This window comes from Leucopleurus acutus (genome assembly GCF_964270905.1).
Source record: "Leucopleurus acutus genome assembly, chromosome: 12".
NCBI classification, from domain to species: Eukaryota; Metazoa; Chordata; class Mammalia; order Artiodactyla; family Delphinidae; genus Leucopleurus; species Leucopleurus acutus.
In genome coordinates this window covers 24,209,862-24,231,269 of record NC_139154.1, presented here as the reverse complement: position 1 = coordinate 24,231,269, position 21,408 = coordinate 24,209,862, and the positions used below count along the sequence as shown (strand labels likewise).

The 21,408-nt window shown below is 46.9% G+C and overlaps 2 protein-coding genes across 3 annotated transcripts in view; one reads left to right on the top strand and one right to left on the bottom strand.

The window, feature by feature from the left end:
* Positions 1 to 2: 2 nt before the first annotated feature.
* LOC309969783 (ashwin) lies at positions 3 to 17,455 on the bottom strand. Of its 2 annotated transcripts, XM_082851692.1 has the most exons (5): positions 17,337 to 17,455; positions 15,208 to 15,374; positions 12,071 to 12,452; positions 9,717 to 9,791; positions 3 to 851 (listed from the first exon to the last, which is right to left on the bottom strand). In XM_082851692.1, exons 1-4 carry the CDS (start codon positions 17,436 to 17,438, stop codon positions 9,735 to 9,737), a joined length of 708 nt encoding a protein of 235 aa, XP_082707818.1. In that variant the 5' UTR covers positions 17,439 to 17,455; the 3' UTR covers positions 3 to 851; positions 9,717 to 9,734. The 2 variants fall into 2 exon arrangements, with proteins under 2 accessions (XP_082707818.1, XP_082707817.1); XM_082851691.1 differs by lacking the exon at positions 3 to 851 and having other exon boundaries at positions 8,497 to 9,791.
* Positions 17,456 to 17,700: 245 nt separating this feature from the next.
* Positions 17,701 to 21,408, top strand: part of TGFBRAP1 (transforming growth factor beta receptor associated protein 1) — a 46,020-nt gene continuing 42,312 nt past the window's right edge. The window contains exon 1 of the mRNA XM_082852114.1: positions 17,701 to 17,801. The gene's annotated coding sequence lies outside the window, so the exon portion shown is untranslated. The remainder of the gene's footprint in view (positions 17,802 to 21,408) is intronic.

Genomic DNA, 21,408 nt, shown 5'->3' with positions numbered 1-21,408 from the left:
CCCCCACAAGCCCTGCTCACGCTGCACCTGGCTCCACCAGCCACCTGGGGACTTGCCTCCGCGCTGCTCAGCGCTACTCACGTCTGTTTAAACCCTTCATCTACCCTTTGCGCTCATTCTGTTAGAGAAGGAGAAAAGCCGTGGAAGCCTGAGGCGGGAAGAGGGTTTTGAGTTTCTGTAATCAGGCGAGGCCAATCAAAGTGCAAAACTCCTTCTGAGTGATGCCTTTATAAACGCTTCGCTTTCACTGCATATTTAATTTGTAAGTGCAATTAATGTGTCACGAACTGGAACATGTCCAAGCTACGTACGGTAATGAAGAGTTGGTATTTACAACAGTGTAACTTCCTGTCGTGCGGGGCCCGAAGCAAGATTGTCTGGCTTACAATAAAGTTACCCAGAGCAAAATCTTTTGCCAGGCGCAGTGTGAAGTGGTGATGCAGCATTCAGGTTCTGAGGACGAATAACACTCTACTGCGGGTGCCACTCATCACTCTGGCGGGCTGGGTGGGTGTCGACTGAAACGGCATCACACCTTTTATTTAAGAGAAAGTCTCAGCTGGAATTTCTTTCTCTTGGAATTCAGTGCTCTGCCTTTGACGCAGTGACACAGGCCCCGCACATGGGCTAACGGCCTCGCAGGCAGCATATGGGGTCACTTTTCTGGACAGAGCTCGGTGCCCTCCCATCATCACGGGTCCGGACCTGACAGTGGCCTGCCTTCTCCTCCGTAAATGGAGGGGTGCAGAGGCACACAGGCACCTCGAGGCCGGAAATGACATCTTGGTCGCCCGTGTAGTTATCAACACCCGGGCAACTGAGGGCATCCTGGGAGACTTCAGCGAGTGTTTCTGAAAAGAAAGACAGTAAAGAGAGAGAGGATCGCTGCCATCAGAATAACACTCTTTTCCAGTAAACCTCTAAAAACGGTTCGCTACTCACTTGACCCAGAAAACCCCATAAAATTGTGCAAATCAAGAGGCTCAAATCTTCGTGTTCGCTTTAAGAACGCGCGTGAAACCGCCCAGGCCGTTAAGGGTAGGCACATCCAAAAAGCCACCAGAATACCTGACGGATGTCACCTGACAGAAGCAACGTGTGCCATCCCGCCGTTACGATGGTGGAGCTGGTAGGTGTGCCCGGGCCAAATGGTGGCCCAAAGAGAGAGCCGAATTCTCACTGCACTTGCTCAAAAGCGCAGGAAGGAATGCTGAGCCTGAGGGCTTGCATGTGGATTCTCTGGCCACCGAGCACGTCCAGGTGAACAAAGCCCCCAGGATGTGGCGCAGGACTTCCAGGGCTCAACCCATACATGAGCTCTCCCTGCCGCAGGGGACGAGCCTCACTGAAAAAGGGTGGATTGCCCCTAAAGCAGAAGAGGCGGCTGCACAGGAGAAAAAGGCATCCCAGAAGAAACTGAAGTGACAAAAGCGTATGGCCCAGGAATAAATGCCATAAGAAATAAATGCAAATAGAAGTAAAAAAAAGATTAACACTCAGAGCCCCTAGCCTGGCAGTAGTCTGTAAACTCATCTGGGAAAGAGCAGTTTACAGTTGGGAAGCACTGAGCCAATTTATGAGGTAGGGCATTGCATGCTTCTGTTTATAGTAACCGTTGTGACTTTCTGTCTTCAGTTTTCTAAGACAATGCAATATGATAAAATGATAAGCTCTGCAACAGAAAAATCTGGTAGAAATCAAGTCCCGTCTGTGCGGAGCATGCGTGAAGTCAGTTTCTTGACCTGAGCACTGGTCAGTGCGGGAAAGCCTTGATCATGGCTGAGACAGGCCTCTGGATGGACAGTCAGCTGGAGGCTTTGCTTAAAACGAGTAACGCCCACCATCCCTTGTGAGTTGTTTTGCCAGCTGCTTCTACTTTATGATACAAAAGTAAAAGCATTCTTGCAGATGTGCTTTTGAAAATAAAAATAGCAAACTGTGTTTAGAACAGTAAAAGCCTTCTACATCTTGTGATGGAGCATCTTACCTGCCCCTCATGATAGCCACGGGCACACTAGACGGCCAGCGTTAAATTATCCAACCTTAAATTAGCGGTTAGGAGACTTCCACGTCTAGTAAGTAGCTCCTATTGGAATAATCTTCCCACAAGTTAGAACCACTCTGGACAGAATATTTTTAAAAATTTGAGAATACTGGAGCATGACCCACAGCAGGAGGACTCTGGAGGGGCGTGGGCCCTGGAAGAAGAGGACAACCGGTAGGTTTCCCATTCTTATGGCTTTTAGGCCAGGGCAGGCCCCAAGGGCAGCTACAGCTCTGTCAGAAAACCTGCAGCCTCACCAGCTTGAAGAACCAGAGGCCAGAGTTTGGGACCAACAGCCTCTGGAAAGTGAGATGGAAAATTCTAGAAAAGAGAGCCCCAAGTTATGTGTGTGAAATCGCTACAAATTGCTGGCTGAACCACCAGAATCCAAACAGCCCAGCCCAGCCTCAAAGAACTGACTTCTTTGAGAAGGAACTTCTGGATGGTGGTGTGCACCACCGTCAGCCCAGGTCAGCTGGGCTCAGCTGACCCTCTGCCCAGTGGAACAACCCTTTAGCTGGGGAAACTGTATACAAACTAAATAACGTAAAGTCTCTGAAAATGTTCCTAGCATACAGCACATGGAGAAACATTTATTCAGGAAACTCGACTGCATGTTAACGAGACCAGTGAAGTCTGTGGCATTTGAGCCCCAGCTGATCCCACCCTACCCCCACTCCCCAGTGTCACGTGACAGAAGCCCTGCTCCAGGTTGGTGCTGCCCGGAAGGGAAGGGCTCCTATGGTTGAGGGCTCTGCCCCAGGGGTGACAGGCTGAGAATTCCGGGGCCCCAACCTCTCATGCGGTGGAGGTTCCACATCCAGAGGGGCAGTCTGAGAAGACCAGGGGCTACCAGTCCCCCCACCCCGACACTTCCCCAGCACCTACCTGGGAGAAGGAGTGTTAACTCTAGGAGAAGTCAACACTGTCCAGCCCCAGGGGGGAGGCAGGCTCTGTGAACTGGCAGCTCTGTGAACCTCTGCAGGAGGGCACTATTTCGTACCAAGAATGGAGAAATCTGCCGGAGGGGACTGTCAAAAACAACAGAGACCTTGGTGGCGAGCAGTCAAGAGGGGGCTGGTGGCTCCATGATACGAACAGCAAAAAGCCAAACGGCAGGCAGGTCTGAAGTTTAACTGAAAGAATTGGGGAAAGAGCTGAGAAGAGCTGTCCTGGGCTCCCACTTAGGCCAGGAGACTGTGGGCATGGACTGGTCTGCACCCACCCACTCAAGAGCAGTCAGAGTGGGACATGAACAGACTTGAAAGCATTCTCCAAGCCACACGAGCTCCTCAGCAAAGAGCAGAGGTCTTAACTAGCTCAAGGTGCTTACACAGATCCTCCAACCAAACACTGCTGAACGTGTGTTATAAACACGTTCAAAGAGGGACTTCCCTGATGGCGCAGTGGTTAAGAATCCGCCTGCTGATGCAGGGGACACAGGTTCGATCCCTGGTCCAGGAAGATCCCACATGCTGCAGAGTAACTAATCCTGTGTGCCACAACTACTGAGCCTGTGCTCTAGAGCCCACGAGCCACAACTACTGAGCCCTCATGCCACAACTATGGAAGCCCGCGTGCCTAGAGCCTGTGCTCCACAACAAGAGAAGCCACCACAATGAGAAGCCTGCGCACCGCAATGAAGAGTAGCCCCTGCTCGCCGCAACTGGAGAAAGCCCTTGCACAGCAATGAAGACCCATCGCAGACAAAAAACCAAAAACACCAAAAAAAAAAAAAAAAAAAAAAACCGAAAAAAACATGCTCAAAGAACTAAAGGAAACCACATTTACAGAATTGAAGGAATGTGCATGAGAACAATCACTCATCAGACAGGGAATAACCAAAAAGGAATAAATATGATAGAAAAGAATCAAGTGGAGGGCTTCCCTGGTGGCACAGTGGTTGAGAGTCTGCCTGCTGATGCAGGGGACACAGGTTCACGCCCCGGTCCGGGAAGATCCCACATGCCGCGGAGTGGCTGGGCCCGTGAGCCATGGCCGCTGAGCCTGCACGTCCGGAGCCTGTGCTCCGCAACAGGAGAGGCCACAACAGTGAGAGGCCCGTATACCGCTAAAAAAAAAAAAAAAAAAAGAATCAAGTGGAAATTCTGTAGTGGAAAAGTATATTAGCCAGAATGAAGAAATTCACTAGAGGGGTCAATAGTAGATTTGAGTTGGGAGAAGATAAAAAATCAGTGAACTTCAAGATGGATCAACAAAGATTATGAAACTGAAAAACAGAGAATAAAGGAAAATGAACAGAGAAATGTGGACATCACTAAATGAACCAACATATGCATAATGGGAACACCAGGGAGAAGAGAGAAAAGGGACAGAAAAAATAGTTAAGAATTAATGGCCAGAAACTTCCCCCCAGTTCAATTAAAAACATTCATCTAAAAATACACATCCAGGACTTCCCTGGTGGTCCAGTGGTTGGGACTCTGCACTTCCACTGCAGGGGGCACAGGTTTGATCCCTGGTTGGGGAACAGCCAAAATAATAAAATAAAAACACATCCACAAAGCATGACAAACTCAAAGTAGGAAAAATGCAGAGAGACCCATACCCAGACACATCACAGTCTAAACGCTGAAAGCCAAAGATAAAAGGAAACATCTGGAAAGTGAACCAAGGCTTGAGCTGTCACACCCACCTCTGGTCCCACCACACACAAAACTTGCCTCTGCCTACCCCGCACCTACCCACCTACCCTCTATCAGTGGAATCATTGCAATGCACAATACTTCTGACTGGCTCTAAAATAATACAGTTCTTTGATAATCCTTTACATTAAGCAAGACTTTTATCAAATTAGAAGAAACGTTCTGTGTATCGTTGGCCCACGGGCTAAATCCTGCCTACCACCTGTTTTCTTAAAAATTTATACTGGAACACAGCCATGGCCATTCATCTATGTACTGCATGGCCCACAAGGCCTAAAATTTTTACTATCTGACCCTTTACAGAAGGTTTGCCAACCTTGCTCTGTATCTTGATCTGGACAGTGTTTTTTTATATACATATATTCATAAATACATATATATGTAGATTCACTGAGCTGTATGAGACTTTTAAAAGTCATAGTATTTTATGATATCTCAATCAAAATAAAAAAATTTTAAACGTGTTACAGTTTTTACAGCTTCTGTACTTAAGTCTTTTTTTTTTTTTTTTTTTTTTTTTTGCACTACGCAGGCCTCTCACTGCTGTGGCCTCTCCCATTGCGGAGCCCTTGCTCCGGACGCACAGGCTCAGCGGCCATGGCTCACGGGCCCAGCCGCTCCGCGGCATGTGGGATCTTCCCAGACCGGGGCACAAACCCGTGTTCCCTGCATCGGCAGGCGGACTCTCAACCACTGCGCCACCACGGAAGCTCTATTAGCCATATTTTTAAAATGAATATTTTAATTCAAATATGCTAAAACAAAAACAAAAACTTAGATAATTTTACTAGATAAAAAAATGTTTAGGGCTATTATATATACTTATTGAACTAGTCTTATTTCAGTCTTCTGATTAAACTGAACGCTTGGTTAAGTCTGAACACAGTTAACAAAGAGCTTCCAATTGCTCTTAGAATCAAATCCGAAGTCCTTACACGGCCCGTTTAAGTCCTGTGTAACCTGGCTCCTGGCCCCCTGCTTTGGGGTCATTTCATACTAGCGTCCCCAGTCTCTCACTGATCCTAGCCACACCAGCCTTTCTGCTGTGAAATCCTGTCCAGCCTCAGGGCTCCACTCTGCCCCTGGCTGGCATCTGAGTTATCCAGGGCCAGGAGCAAAGCACCCCAACACCTAGTGGCTTCGTACACCCCTCACTCTGCTCCCTCATGGCTCCGAGTCAGCTGCCTGGGCTGGTCTCACCTGGCAGCAAGTGGGGAAGGGTGACAAGCGGTCCCAGGTCTGGGGATTAGTGCTGGCTGGGACACGCTTCTCCCACAGCCTTTTCCCATGGCTGCTGCAGGGCTCCACGAGTGAGAAGCACCAGTTTGATTAACACAAACTACCAGGCCAGGCCACACCCAGCAGGGGACACGGATCGACGGGAGGAGCAACAAAGACCATGCAGCCCTTTAAAACCCACCGCCAACAGGAAGCTCTTCCTGAAAGCTTTCCAAAACCACCTTCCCTAAAGCATCATCTCTTCTCGGAGGCCCTCCCTAACCACTCCTCCCCCTCCCCCCATCCCTCAACTGTTTCATGACTGATTTTCTTCCCGGTCATTCACTGAGCAGGAACTTACTAACGCACGTCTTTAACTCTCCTGCCACAGTAGGGAAGACAACCGAGTTCAGCGCCACAGCCCAGAGCACGTGAGCCAGCAAAGGGCACTTTAGTAAAAAACGATCTAAATGGAAATGAGATTTTTTCGTCTCTTCTGTCCAGACAAAAAATGAAAGATCTACTTTTAAGTTCAAGGTATTAAAGTTACCTGAGGCTTTTCCAAGTTAATTAGTTAATTTAGAGCTTCAGTCTCCAACTGTAAGATACCAGTAAAAAACATTAATCTTTTCAAGATCACTCCCAACACAAATAACCCCTCGACTGAATCTCTGGTCAGTGCCCCCCTGGTAGGAAAGCTTCCACAGGACAGGTCCGGGGGACTGTGTCTCCATCCCACGAAGTGCAGTGGCCGCCAGCGAGTCAGCCGCGCAGGAGGCCTCCCGTACAGCAGGCTGCCCTGGCGACCCAGCACCTCCCGCAGGCCCAAGACGTGGCTGGACTATTGGCACCAGGGCTGAGCCCAACTGACCTAGGCACAGAAGGCTGTACTATAAAGAATAAACAACACTTTTTGACATAGTTTAGTGAAATGGAAAGAGATCAAATCACTACAGAGTGTGTTTCCATTTTATTTTTTTGTGAATGAGAAACCTACTCAATTATTTTATTCCTTTTATTTAAATAAGGATAAGGCTCCTTAAAAGACTTTTTACATACAAAAATGTACATTACAAGGTTAACCTTTCTGTACCGAATTACAAAACCTGCACAGGCATTTAATGGAAAGAGCACAACACTTACAAACGCTGTGACCGTTCTGGAGCCTCAGAACTACTGAGGTCCCACAGTAGTAAACAAAGGAAGCTCTTACATACATATGATTTAATCCACTGGCAGTTTCACTTAATGTAAGTTTTTAACAGGTTGTTGCTATTAAATGAGTCTCTAGATCAGTTTTAGCATCACCTCTCAAAACTTAAGTTAACCAAAACACTCTTTCAAACAATAACTGCAATCATGAAGAATTTTAATACTAGCAGAAATACCACAGCCTCCCAGCAGTAGTCGAGCCAGCCTTGCAGAGCGCCTGGCAGCCGCCCAGATCAATGAGTGGGCCCTGGTAAACCACCCCGCCTCCAGAGCCACTGCGGCAATTCAGCGCCCGGTGCCGCAGGGCCCTGAGACTCGCAGACCCCCGCAGCAGCGTCTGCGGTCCTCAAGAAGCACGGCACTCGCCTAGCCCCGGCCCCAGCGATAAGCGGGCCGAGCGATACAACTTGTAAACCTAAGCCTGGAGCTCAGGGTCTGCAGGGTGACGGAGAAGGAGCAGAGAAAGTGAGCTGTGGGGGAGGGGAGAGTAAGAGAAAGGAAAACAGAGAACAAAGCGGGGGAGGAAGAAAAGAACGGGACCAGCTGCTAAGGGCAGGAAGTGGACACATGCCTATTCCCTGGGAGCCACCTGACTCGACCAACTGCCCTTCGTTGACCCCAGGAAGGGCTCCAAGCCGCCAGATGAGCCCACGCTAGGGAGCGAGGGGTGGTCCAGGTGTGCGCCGTTCACACCAGGGCCGTGGAAGCTCTAAAGCTCACAGAGCACCACCTCGGATCCCTACCATGGCCCATGGAGCTGTGTCCGCGCACCGCGAGGAGGCCTAGCGCTCGGATGTCAGTGTACGTGACACACAGCACAGGGCTGAGGCTTCTCCACTTTTCAAACTCAAAATAGCTCAATAATATGCTGCTATATGAGCACTGATTCTGAATGTTCGTAATATAAACTTCAATTTGAAGCAACAATGTTACACAGTTCAGCTGTTATTACCAACCTACTCTGTAAGTTAAATATACAAATTAAAAATTAATTTTATTGAGTAACTAAAAACAAGTTTCCACTGACTTAAAACTGTCAAATGGCTAAATCTCTCTTAACTAAGAGAGAAATGCAGATGGAAGCAGAAGAGACAACACAATGTAGCATATAATTTGTCATTCTACCCTGAAATCTGCACTTTTAAAAGCTCCCTTAACACACAGCTGTGTATAGGATTATGGCTGTCCTTCAACAATATTCCAAATATCAGCCCTGCAGACAACGAAACATTTAACAATTTAGCATAACACTAACAACTTATGCCACACTCAGTGTCTTTCATTTTCGTCTTACCGGTATGGATTTATAGTCTGGATAAAGGCAGAAAGGCTAAAAACTGTAGGGTTAAAGTTTTAGTACAGTACTTACCTGCAAGGCTGAATTAATTTTTTGTAAGGCTATTCAACAGCTGAACTAAAATGCTTGTTTTAACATATCAAAAAAGGAATGGATTGCTCTAAAAAGTGTTGAAAGGCAAACCCCATTCGGAGATCAGTCGTACGAGGGGAGAGTATAAAGTACCCTTGGCCTTGGTTAGAAATACACAGCAGCAAGTGGACACGAGAACTCGTGAACCTGACTTCTGCTACACAACTGGAGTGACACCACTTAACACCAACGAAACCTCAGCAGTGCCTCCGCGGGTGCCGGGCCCTGCCCCCACGCTGCTCTCTCGTGACCTCCGACTCAGCAAACCCCCTTCTGCAGACTGCACACGCGCTGAGTTCCCCTCACTGCCAGGCTTCCTGGATTCTCAGGTTCTAGAATTCTACCCACCCTTCCTATCCTGTAAGCTTTCTGCCATCAGGTACCACCTCTAAAGTGATTACTTCCCCTGAAGAGTCTGAAGCCGGCCTCATTTGGAAAAGATTAAGCTCCCAGGAGAGAGTGATACCGGAGCTGAGAGGGAGGTCAGAGCCACCGCGAGAAGAGGGGCAGAGCTGCCACATGACAGGAGCGTCCAAGGGCTGGGCCGGTCTACTCACAAGAAGTCAATTCACAATTAGAGGGAAGGAGCGACAGCAAGCACTGGTTCCCCTTCTGATTTTTAGGGAAAGAGGCAACATGAGCACTTAAAGAACAGCCATTTTATCTGTATATTCTGAACAGCTTTCCACGGGGAACCTTGAGGAGGAGTCTGGCAGAATTCACTAGAATACTGCAATGAATTGTTATTTTCTTTTGCTTGGGAAAAGAAATGAAAATTGTGAACTTCTAAAATATCCGAGTTTAAAAAACCTCAAATTTCCCCAAAGACCAAAAGAGACTAATGCGAATAATTCCTAAAATTCATCAAATGCTTTATACCAGACTTGCAGCTAATTGAGTAGGGCCAATATAAATGACTTATACTAAATCATTTGTTTAAAAAGAAATTCTTTCCTAATTGGAGCATGAAAGGCAAGATTTCTTCCCCCCAAAGGAAGGAAAAGGAGGGAAAAAGGAAAGGAAAGGACTTTATTTTTTTGAACCTAATTTAAACCTCTTAAGAAAATTCCACAATAATCAGGATCTCTGTAAATACTGTCAGTAAATGTGAACTTGTTTGAAAAACTACAGTTACAGTTATATTTACGTTTTTGGAAACTTTCCTTCAAGGCCATGTAACATGCTGTATCTTCCTCTTTGCTTCTGGGGGCTTCAGGTTATTCTGAAAAGACATGAGAAGAAGTCAGTTTACACTTGCAGAAATGTCAGAGAATACCCAAAAGGCACATTTTAAACCACCAAGCTTGACCACTGAGGCAGAAACAGTGGGGCACTGCTGCCATCTAGTGGGGAAGTCGAGGAAATAAGGCAAGCCCCGGGCTCCCGTTTTGCCAGCTGTGGTTCTCAGATGTTTACCCTGCAGAGTCACCCACGGTAAAGTTGACCAACTAACCAACATGCCCAGGCCTGGGCCCTATCGCAGAACCGACTCAGTCAGCGGCCACGGGAGGAGGCTGGGACGAGGCTCCGGCTCTGGCCAGGTTTTCTGGAAGCCCCTCGAGGTGACCTCAGGCACATGCGGAGTTGAGAACCACTGACTGCTCCCAACTTGCTTCCTCCCTGCCGAGCCCATCTCCTCCCAACCTCACAATCTAAGACTTTAATACAAGATTTAAAAGAGAAAAAAATCACACCTCTGAAACAGTAAAAGCTTTCTGGGTAGAAAAATGCTTTCCAAGAGACTGGGGAAAAACTCCTCGAAGCTCACTCTTATCCCAATATTCACGGTCTGGACCGCTCATCCCGCTCGCCCCACAGGAGTGACGGGGTGAGGGCAGAGGCAGCACGGTGCCGTCAGGAGTGCGCCCGCTGAGGCCACACAGACCTGGATTCAAACTGCAGGCCGGCCACTTACTGACTCTGGAACCTGGACAAGGTCACTTAGATTATTTAAGCTTCTTTGCCCTCATCTGTGAAAGGGGAAAAGCTATTGCACCTCCTTCACAGGGTTGCTGGAAGGAGTCAGTGAAGAACTAACACGAGAACTTTGGGCGGCTCAGATACAGAGCAGCTTTCTTTCTCCAGGGTCTGCTATTTTAGGTTTTTTTAAAATTAATTAATTAATTAAATTTTTGGCCGCGTTGGGTCTTTGTTGCTGCGCGCGGGCTTTCCCTAGATGCGGCGAGCGGGGTCTACTCTTCGTTGCAGTGCGCAGGCTTCTCATTGTGGTGGCTTCTCTTGTTGCGGAGCACGGGCTCTAGGCACATGGGCTTCAGTAGTTAATGCTCGCAGGCTCTAGAACGCACGCTCAGTAGTTGTGGTGCACGGGCTTTGTTGCTCCACAGCATGTGGGATCTTCCTGGACCAGGGCTTGAACCCGTGTCCCCTGCATTGGCAGGCGGATTCTTAACCACTGCGCCACCAGGGAAGCCCCAGGTCTGCTATTTTAGAAGGTCTGAACCACTTAGAGTTTTGCTCCCTTTGACACACAACTTGAAGATGATAATAAAGCCAAAGTATACTTACAGGAATGCTATGGACGGAATGTTTGTGTCCCCTCAGAATTGTGTTGAAACCTAATCCCCCATGTGATGGTACCTGGAGGCGGGGCCTTTGGGAGGCGCTTATGTCATGAGGGTGGAGCCTCATGAAGGGGTTTAGTGCCCCCATAAGGGGCCCCAGGGAGCTCCCCTGCCCCTTCTGCCATGTGAGGACACAGTGAAAAGCAGCTGACTCTGGACCAGGAAGTGGGCCCTCACCAGACACTGAATCTGCCAGCGCCTTGATTTTGGACTTCCAGCCTCCAGAACTGTAGAAAATAAGTGTTTATTGTTTGAGCCACCAGTCAATGGTATTTTTTGTTATACCAGCCTGAATGAACTAAAATAAGGAATAAAAGCTATAAAACTGCTGGATGTTTAAAAGTGAAATCACTTTTCTGAGAAGACTATGGGAAGATCAAATATAAATAGATATGTAAAATCTCATAATTAAACTCAAAATAAACCACGGTAACTACAGCAATCTGCCGTACGAAATCCAGGCATCCAAATGCTAGGTCTAGTAGAGCGTAACAGAGGAGACTCCAGCCTTCTAAAGACAGGCACGTGTGAGGGGTAGAGGAGGCAAGGGGTAACTCCTAGAGATGCTGGTGTGATTTCAAGGTAAGTGCAAAACAGACTTAAGGTCAAGCTCTAAAATGCTACTTAATAAATGTGTGACCCTGGGCAACTGAGTTAATGTTCTAAGCCTTGCTAACAAAGGACTGTTTCTCTCTTTTAGTTCCAAGATAGTTAAAGGATCTAAGTGAGGAAAATCTAGGAAAACGGCCTAAGAGACACTCTCTTTACACATTTTAAGCAGAAATAAACTGAGTGCACTTTAAGAAACATTAGCTTATCATCATGGATTCCAGGGCTCAAACACACGAGAAATGAGGTGCACAAGTGAGCCGGATCACTGCCGGGCTGGAGAACGATTACACGTCCTGTCCACACTCACCGCGGCCTCGGCCTCGGCCTCCTCCCTGGGAGCGGCGCGCTTTAACTTCACCGGAGTACTGCCTACAGGCGACAGAGGCGGCGACTTCACAGGGCCGGAAGGACTTTTCCTATGCGTTAAGTCATGGTTCTGTTTAGTGTCATTATTACTGTGTTCCATTCTATTGTTCGTAGGCAAATTGGAAGACAAAATTAGGGGTGAAACACCTGAAGGGGAATCTGACAATTTTCGAAAGGCATTACTGGTAGCGCCGGCCTGAGGCCGGGACTTGAGTCGGTCATTGTCTCCATTCTCGGTCTTCTTCACTTTTATGCTTGTACTTGTTGAACTCCCGTCAAACACGATGAGGGGTCTTTTCCGAAACCCGTCTGCAGTGCTACTCCTGAAATCGGAGAGATGTGTCATGAAAAATACCCTCTGGACAGCAAACCAGTTCCCTGGGACTCAAAGGTAAAACAATGACCGAAAAAGATTTCTTGATAAGACTAATCTATTCTAAGTAGGACTACTGGAAATAGGGCTACAAGAAATGCAGTTTTCTATGATTAGTTTAAGTGAAATGATAATTTTCCAGTGCTTTTAAGTTTAAAATATTTATTGACAAAAATTTAAAGTTACCTTTCATGTGTACATAGTTATTTTTAAAGCATCAATCCACCAACTAACCCCAAAACTTAAAACAGGATTTCCTAGTAACAAAAAAAATTTTTTTTTTTAATTTTTAAAAAGCACCATCCTATTGATAGGGTTATCTTACCCATGTACCAATGATTATTTAGAAAGGAAACAGATTATAAAACTATACTAAACTACCATAATGGCAGTCTACAAACAACGGGACAGGACATCCTACTCCATTCATTAAAGGTCTTTAAAGCCACGGCATCTTCTAAACTAACTGTAACTGTAACATTTGTATAATTTTAAGTTTATAACTTGGCAGGTCTTCACATTTAGCTTCCGAAAACCTAACTTCCACTCTTAATCATAAAGATTAATAATAAAAGCATTCATTTGTTCATTATTAATTATACCTCAAATTAAACATAGATCTGTTTATTTAAAATAAACATGCTAAAAGAACTTGAGTCATCAGGAAGAGCACTTCAGCTCTGCTGCTCAGGGGCCAGCAGCTTCAGCACCATCTCGGAGCTCAAAAGAAACGCAGCACCTGGGCTGTGACCTGCACCGATGCAGAATCTGCATTTTACCCAGATCCTAGGTGACTGGCCAGACTCACCAATTCTTAGGTCACCAGTGAACACCATTTGGTAGAAGATGAAAAACAAGCTCAATGTCCACCCACTGCCACCTCAGAGGGGAACAGACAGCAGGACTGAGGGCAGAACACTCCGGCTGGGGAGAGGCCGGCCTAAGACTCAGGAGCACGCTGAAGTTGGAGAAGCGCTGCAGCGAGAGCCGGGCCTGCGTGGTGTGCCCTGGGGGACACCGGAGCCCCTCTGGAGCTCAGCTCCTCCGGGAAAAGCATCAGCAATTCAAAAAGGCCTGATGGTCTCTTAGATCCTTCCAGCTTTAATGCTCTGATTTGAGAGTCAAATTGTGATCTTTACAAACAGTCAAAGACCCTTTCCAAAATGATATAGAGGAATTAAGAGGGATTACCATAGGAAGTAAAACATAACAGTATTGAAAGCTTTGCTTACAACCATGTGCCTGAATGTGCAGGTCAAGAAGAAAATACTTTCTCAACAAGAGTCACCAAAAATAAATTAAAGGTATACACGGCATAATTCACAGGTTTACAACAGTTAACACTAATACACGGCCTGTAACCATGGAGTCAAAGTGATGCTCAGCCTGAACTGAATGTGTTCCTGACCAACAGTGACACTGCACACATATCTGTTCTCCAAAAGACTATACGCAGATGAGCACACGTTACGTTCTTCAACTATTCTCAGACTTGGGGAACGATCTCCCTATCAGTCATGAATTTTTCTTTGTACCTAGAGATTAAAGCCACTAACTCAGAGCCCGCGCTCTCCTCACCCAGCCCTCTCACTCCATCTTCCCCCACTTTCTCTAGTGCACTGCCTGTGACAGTAAGGCTCTGAAAAGAAATTCAGCAATTAATCAATAGTACCCACTTGTGATAAACAGACACAAGAAAAGAAATAATTAGCCCATTTAGGGATCTTAGGATGCTTGGTCCTCACTAACCAGCTACACTGATTAGTTAAATGTAACTTTCTTTATAAAAGGAAATTCATTTGCTTGTGGTTTTTTGAAAAATTTTCTGGAATTTAAAACTTTAAAATAGTGTACCTGAAGCTACGCGACCATCTCTTCATTTCTATTTTATTCGAAGACCTCAGAGTCTTATCTGACTCCACTTTTTTCTGACAATTCAACAAATCTTATTGGCTCTGCCTCCAAAACACATCCAGACCCCAACCGCTTCTTACCAAGTCCACTACTTCAGTCAAAGTCACTGCCATCTGCTGCTAAAATTACAGCACAACCCCTTAAGTGGTTTCCCTATTCCCCTCCCCCAACCTTAAATCATTTCTCAGTACAGCAGCCAAAGTAAACCTCTTAAAATGTACATCAGATGGTGTCATCACTCTGCTCAAAATTCTCCGATGGCTCTCATCTCAGAGCAAAGCCAAGGTTCTTACAACGACTGACCACCTCCTGCACTCACCCCTGTGCCCCTCCTTCCCTGCTCTGCCCTTGATTCTCCCTGCCCAGCCTGATGGCCTCTGGGCTGTTCCTGGCACATCGTGTGGACACACTCCTGACCAGGTTCTCAGGTTCGGCCTGGGACGCGGGCTTGCCCTCCACTTTCTACAGGTCTCTCTACTGAAATGTCACTTTTCAGTGGAGTTGTTCCTGGCCACTTTAGGTAAACTGCCATCCCGTTCCCCGTTTCGCTTCTCCCTTAGCATTTACCACAATGTAGCATACCTTGTATTTTACTTTTTTATTGTGTTTCTCCCAATTAAAATATGAGCAAGGAATTCTGTCAGTTTTATTCAGGCTACAGCACAGTACCGGGTACTCAATAAACAGACGCTGAGTCAATATTGTTTACCTAAGTTTATCTGGGGAAAAAAGAAAAGCAAAATTGTTTAGTCATATAAGATAAGACGGTAACCAGAACGACGGAAAAGTACCTTTTCGTCTCATTTTTTATCTCATGTTGGTCTCTTTTCTTTTCCATCACCTTCCCCCATCGATTCTTTGGCAAATCTCTCTGAGGCAGTGGTATTGCATGCTGAACATAAAGATCGGTCAGACTGTCTTTGTTTACTCTCATGTCATTTTCAACAGTTATGTTCTTCTGTAAAAAAGGAAACAAAAGTAATTTCAAAACATCTCTCATTTTAATAACTAACCAACTGCCCACCTACCAGGGTAAAACACGACTGCTTAAATTACAAGTATAAAACCATTTTCACGTTTAGACATATGCCTAACATTCTATATGATACTGCAAGAAACAGTATTACAGAGACACTAAGCTCTTCAAAGTTTTGGTTCAGCTTCATCTTAAGAAAGCGGTCATATGTCCTCAGTGCGACAAGGACAGCTGTCCACACTGCTCAGCCCACACAGGAGGCATAAAGACCATTTCCAGTAGCAGCATCTTAATCTATGAACAAAACTGAAAATGAGGGACTTTCTGGGGAGACCAGACAAAAGAAAACAAACAATGATAACAATTACTACATCCTGTTCAAAAGTTATCTAGAGTGTTACTATCATGATCAGATTAGTGGGCTGGAGGTCTCACCCTGTATATTATTCCCCATGTTTCCCTAATAGTGCTTCTTAAACTGAAGTTCACCACCCAGACTTCAATGGCTCTACGGATGGAAGCTGCATTCCCCTTACTGATGATGGTCCTGATAACAGCACACACTAGAACAAGCGGCCCCTCATGTCTGTACCAGTCCTTTCAATGGCTCCCAGTCATCGTCCAACTATTCCTCTCTGCATCACCTCACTTTCCGATTTATTCTCAACAGAAAACATACAGCAGACGCATACGAGCAGTTACGGATAGAGTTGGATTTAGGAAGGAAAATAAGGATGGAAAGGAGATTGTGGGCTCAACAATTCAGGAAGGCTTGGAAACGTTTGCGTTTAGAACTGACAAAACAAATCCAATCTGCCCTCTGATAAACTGATCCCCTTTCCTTTTGTTCTTCAAAATTTTAAAGCACAAATTTTACTTCTTTTATCTCTCATACTGGACCATTCTTTATTATCAAGTGTCACCTGTACTCACTCAAAAGAACGGGGAAACGCTAGGGCTTCTCTTGGACAACATTCCTACAGAATCCATAAACACCTTAGTTAGGGAAGCACTGCCCCAGGACAGTGATTCTCAAACTGTGGTCTCTGGACCAGCAGCAAGAACTCGTTAAAAATGGCAATTTCCAGGCCACACCCCAAACTACTGAATCTGAAACTCTGGATATGAAGCCCAGCAGTCTGTGCTTTCACAAGCTCCGGGGTGACTGTGACCTACCTAAAAAGTTTGAGAACCACAGGTAAGAAAGGTAACTGACATCCCTAAAATAATCTACTTCGCAGGGGAGCTTGAGAAAACCAGAGGAAGACTACCGAGGGAGGAAAAAAACACAAGGAAAACAACAAAACATGCTACTTAAACCCCTTCAAAAGCTTTCAGTAATTCTCTACCACTTTGAACAAAACTCATCACTTCTTTGGTCTTATTTCTCTTCTGCTATCAGAGGCCACACCAGCTGAAAAAGAGCAAACGCTGCACTGAGAGCCAGTTCGCCTGTCTGCACCATCTACCAACGGTGTGACCTCACAGAAGTGATGCCACTTCTCTGGGACTCAGTTTCCCCATCTTTGAACGCAGTGAGAGTGGAGAACAGTCGATTTCTCCGATGCCCTCCAGCCCTGGCAGTCGGGGACCGCCACCCGTCTTTTCCGTTCTTCTACGACCTACCCCAGCCCCTCTCTTCGGAGGCCCTTGCTTACATCCAGGCCGCGGGGGTCGCCTGGACTCCCCTTTCCGAGTCACCAGGACCCAAAAACGTAAGTCCTAACTCCCGGGAGTTCCTGATATTCTGAGGACGTCTCTCTCCCGGACAGGGTAGTGAGAAGACCCGGCCGGCCCGAGCGGGGCGGAGAGAAGCTCGACCTGGCGGCAGGCGTGCCGGCGTGCCGGCGGCGGGTGTGTCCGGCGCCGCCGAGGACTCCCCGGGGCGAGCTCAAGTCCCAGCGCCTCCCCCCAAGCAGGCCCGCCCGCCCCGGCGCGCCGCACCTGCTCCAAGGTGAGGAGAAGGAACTCCTGGGACAGCAGCTCCGGGTGCAGCAGCAGCTCCGAATCCGGGCAGCTGCGACCGCCCACATCCCCCGCCATCATCGTCGCCAGGAGACCCCGGCCGGCTACCCACAAGGCCCCGCGAGGAAGCGTCCCGGAAGTGACGTCCCGTCCGGCGCGGCGGCCTCGGGTGTGCCGTCACTCTGGGTGCGCCGCTCGTCCCGTTCCGCCTCTCAGGGTCGGCTGGGGTGCCGAATGGGGTCTCGCCGGGGAATACCCCCGGGGGCGAAAGAAGTGAAAGGTCTTTCTGCCGAGGAAACGATTGGCGTTTCCAGTCTGGCGGGAAGAGAGGGAAAGGCGAAGTTCACGGAGCGGCCCACCATTGGCGCCCGGTCGCGCCTCCTGTGACGTCAGGGGCAGAGACCAATGGGAGCCCCAGGATGGCCTCGCGGGAAGACGGCGCGGGTGAGACGTTATCCCAAATATGGCGTGGGGAGCGTCTCGGGTTTCTTTTATTAACCGTTTTATTGTTTCTTAATCTTCCTTCAGTATGATGTAAGGCCAGAGGGTTTAATTACCTGAAACCCCACCGCCTGGCACATAGTAGGCACTCAAGTATTTATTCCCTGAAATAATACTTGGAATGAAACTGCTCAAACATGAAAATAACGGCTGAGAAGCGCCGGGGACACGGCCGCACTTTTGTTTAGCTTCCGCAGCTGTGAAATGGGAATGATAACGCCACCTCACAGTGTTGTGAAGTTGGAGCCAAAGCAGGGAAAGTCCCTTGCCTGTTACCTCTATCTACCCGGACATTTGTTGTAGTAGCCTGTTGACTGTCATCAGGGGAGAGAGGTGGCAGGACGGTGGTGTAGGTGGGGGGAAAAGAATTTGTTAAGAGCCTGAAAATGGGGTTACCGGTTCTTGCTGTGTTCTTTATCCCTGTGGTTTTCAGGACTTAACCTGAAGCCTCAAGCTCTTCATCAGCAAAAATGTTTTATGGCAGGTGAGATCTGTGCGCTTTTTCTCTCCCGATATTTTCCAGTTTAAAGCTAAAAGAACTTCCCTGCTTAAAACTAAATCCATTAAGATAACTCATGGTACCTCTGAAACAAACATCTCAGGATAGAGGGAGCGTCCCTTGGGCAGAAGAAAAAAATCGAGAGTCAGAGAGGAGGGAGTAGAATTCAGTTCTAACACCCCTCCCTGCTCCAGGGAAGGAGAGACTATGTCTTTGGTTAACGCCTGCCCCGCCTCCATCCTGGGCAGAGGCTTAAAGAGTGGAGCCTACGAGAACAAGTGGTCTGCTGTGTTTTAATCAGAGTTTCTGATGTAGGAAATAGGGCAGGGAGAATTTGCGTTTCTAACAAGTTATAAGGTTATGTTTCAAACGTGTCCAGGCAGAAAGACCACCTCACAGAGACTCCTGTCACATCGAAATAAGGAAGCTACAGGTACCTTCAAGCCAGGCATTTACTGTGATTGGAAGGGCCAGGCCTGTCAGCACCAAAACCAAAAGACTGCAAACCAAACCCCAGAGTGGCCCAAGAGCACGTCAGAATCCGTGTGGGGACCAGGGATGCGAGGACCTGACCTCTCCCGCTTCTCCTCACCCCTGGTACTTCACAAATTCCCTAACCAGACACAGTCCTGAGGAAGGGGGCCGGCCTCCGCTGATAAGATTATTGTCACTGCAGCCGAGTGGGGACTTAACGTAGAAATAAAGCTCAGTTACAGAAAAAATTCCATTTGTTGCATATTTAAGTTTGTAGACTGAAGTTTATTTCTGCTACAGTATTATCTGTATTATATAGTAACCATAAATGCTTAAGTTTTATTATGAGAATTTTCCCTTCACTCAAAGATCATGAGGTTTTCATTAACATTTTTATTTGGTGCCTGTAGTCGACAAGAACAAAGCTGAGGGAAACGAACAAATTCTGCCCTGCCTGGCATCATCACCTCACTGGGCTATGAGTTCCTCTGGGGCAGGGTACATATGTGTCCTTGGAATCTCCGCCCGGTCCCTAGCGCGCACAGCGCTTGTACTTAAGTACTCAGTAAGTGTCTACTGAATGAATGAATCGTGAACAAGATATAAACTGAGAACCTGGGGTGTTGATTCCTCTTGTTGGCAGTGTAATATTTAAGAGACTTACGAATATTTTATCAGATGTATTGTCAACTATATCTGAGCATCCATAAAATGCTTCAAAGTGAATAGAACAAAAAACAGTTCATGTTTTGGACCCGTGTTTTTAGCTATTTAGAACCACAGTTCTGCTATGTGTAAGCGAGGATGTTAAGTTTTGGGAGTAGATCGCAACTATTAAAGTATTCGGTTGTACCTATTCAACGCTTAATCTATTAGACCATTTTTTTCAAACTCTATAAAATACTCTAACGTGTGTAGTATGAGCCCAAGGGATATTTAGTAAATATAATAAATGAAGTTAATAATTCCTTTGAAAATATGACTTTGATAATTCATAAATATGACCAATCAAAACAACATGAGAAATATTGAATTAGCCTGATGCAGATCTTTGCACATTTATGGAATAGTTACTTACATACCGCTGCCGGACATATGTGAAATAGACTTCTCAGAAAGTTCAGGAAGAACAAATGTTTCTAGATGGAATAATGAGCACATGTGGAGTTTGCCATTTTAAGAATCTTATGGCAAATCCTTTCAAAAAGGAAAAAATTATTTCTGAATTACCTCCTTTTACTCCCCTTTTTCGTTAACACGTTTGCACTCCTAGATTGTTTAAAGCAGAACACAAATATTCCATAAACCATTCAACCAACAAAACTTAATTTTATGTATAAAAAAATTTATGGTGTTATTGAGTTCTGGGTTCTTATCCTTGCTCTTTTCTTCCATGGAATTTGGGAGAAGCCTTTCATTTCTCTTTGCGTCTGCGAATTCGCGTGTACAATGCAGAAATCAGCAGTGCCTACTTCATAAGGATATGGCGAGGCTTAGATGAGATCACTGCAGTGAGCCCCTTAGCCCAATGTCCAGCTGGCAGTCAGTAGGTGTCACCTCTGCAGCTAATCTCATGCCAGGCCATGGTAGAGCGCTGAAATGAAAAAGCGCAGAGTGGATTCAAGCTCCCGCTGGGCCAGTGGTGAGCTGATGACCAGTCACGTACTCTCCACAGGCCTGGGCAAAATGAGGAGACGGCGGTATTTACTCTGGTGTTCTCCAGCTCCCTGGCTGCACTAGACTCGGGGGTCCATTCATCGCCACTTGTCCTTGAAGCACACATAGCTGTGCACTCTGGGAAACCCCTTCCCCACCTGGGCTGGGCCAGTGACACTGGATCCATTGGGTCAGGGCTGAAGCACTGTCTGGGGCTGGGGCACATGTGTGGCCATGAACTCAGAAGGGAAGGGCGTAAAAGGCCATAGAAGATTAATTCCTGATGGTTCTTTATTTCCTTCATTTAACTTTTTGTTTGGGGGGGGTGTCATTTGTTTTTCTCCATTTGAAGCAGAGGACCACAGAGTAGAATCTGGTATGACTCCCGGTTCTGGAGCACGGTTTTATTCTGTAATCCCCAGGGGCTGGAGGAAAGCTGAGGTCACAGGGGACCTCTAAAGTCAGGGAAAATCATTGAGAAAATTGGGCTTTTTATAATTTATGCTGATAATTGAGCACTGACAGCTCTGGAGGGAGTTTTCTACGTTTTTCATCGTGAAACTGGATTTTGACTATATATTGAAGAGAGGCGCATGGATTGTTCGTAACCTAGGAGTCTTCACTGTGGCTTGACCCAAAGGAATAGCTATTGATGGGCTTTCCTTAAGGAGTGGGTAAACTAGCCCCAGGACTCCCTGCTTCAGTACGGACACCTTGGAATACACTGCCCCTGGGGCTCGCGGCTAGCGGTGGGCCGGAGGCGGGCGGCTCATGCCCAGCACTACATTTCAGTTCCAGGGGGGCCACCAGCAGCCGTCCACTCCTACAGCCCGACTTCGTCAGGTGGCAGCGCCGTCCAGCCCTTCCCAGGAGTGATGGATGGGTGGATGGATTTATTCATTCCTTCGGCAGGTGCACTGC

What these genes read in the sequence shown, in the direction of transcription:
- LOC309969783 (XM_082851692.1), bottom strand. Translation starts at nt 17,438, where the DNA reads ATGATGGCGGGGGATGTGGGCGGTCGCAGCTGCCCGGATTCGGAGCTG. An exon ending in TTCTCCTCACCTTGGAGCAG is followed by an intron (nt 15,375 to 17,336) that starts GTGCGGCGCGCC and finishes CCTTTTTTACAG; the next exon opens with AAGAACATAACTGTTGAAAA. An exon ending in AGGCCGAGGCCGAGGCCGCG is followed by an intron (nt 9,792 to 12,070) that starts GTGAGTGTGGAC and finishes ATGTCTTTTCAG; the next exon opens with AATAACCTGAAGCCCCCAGA.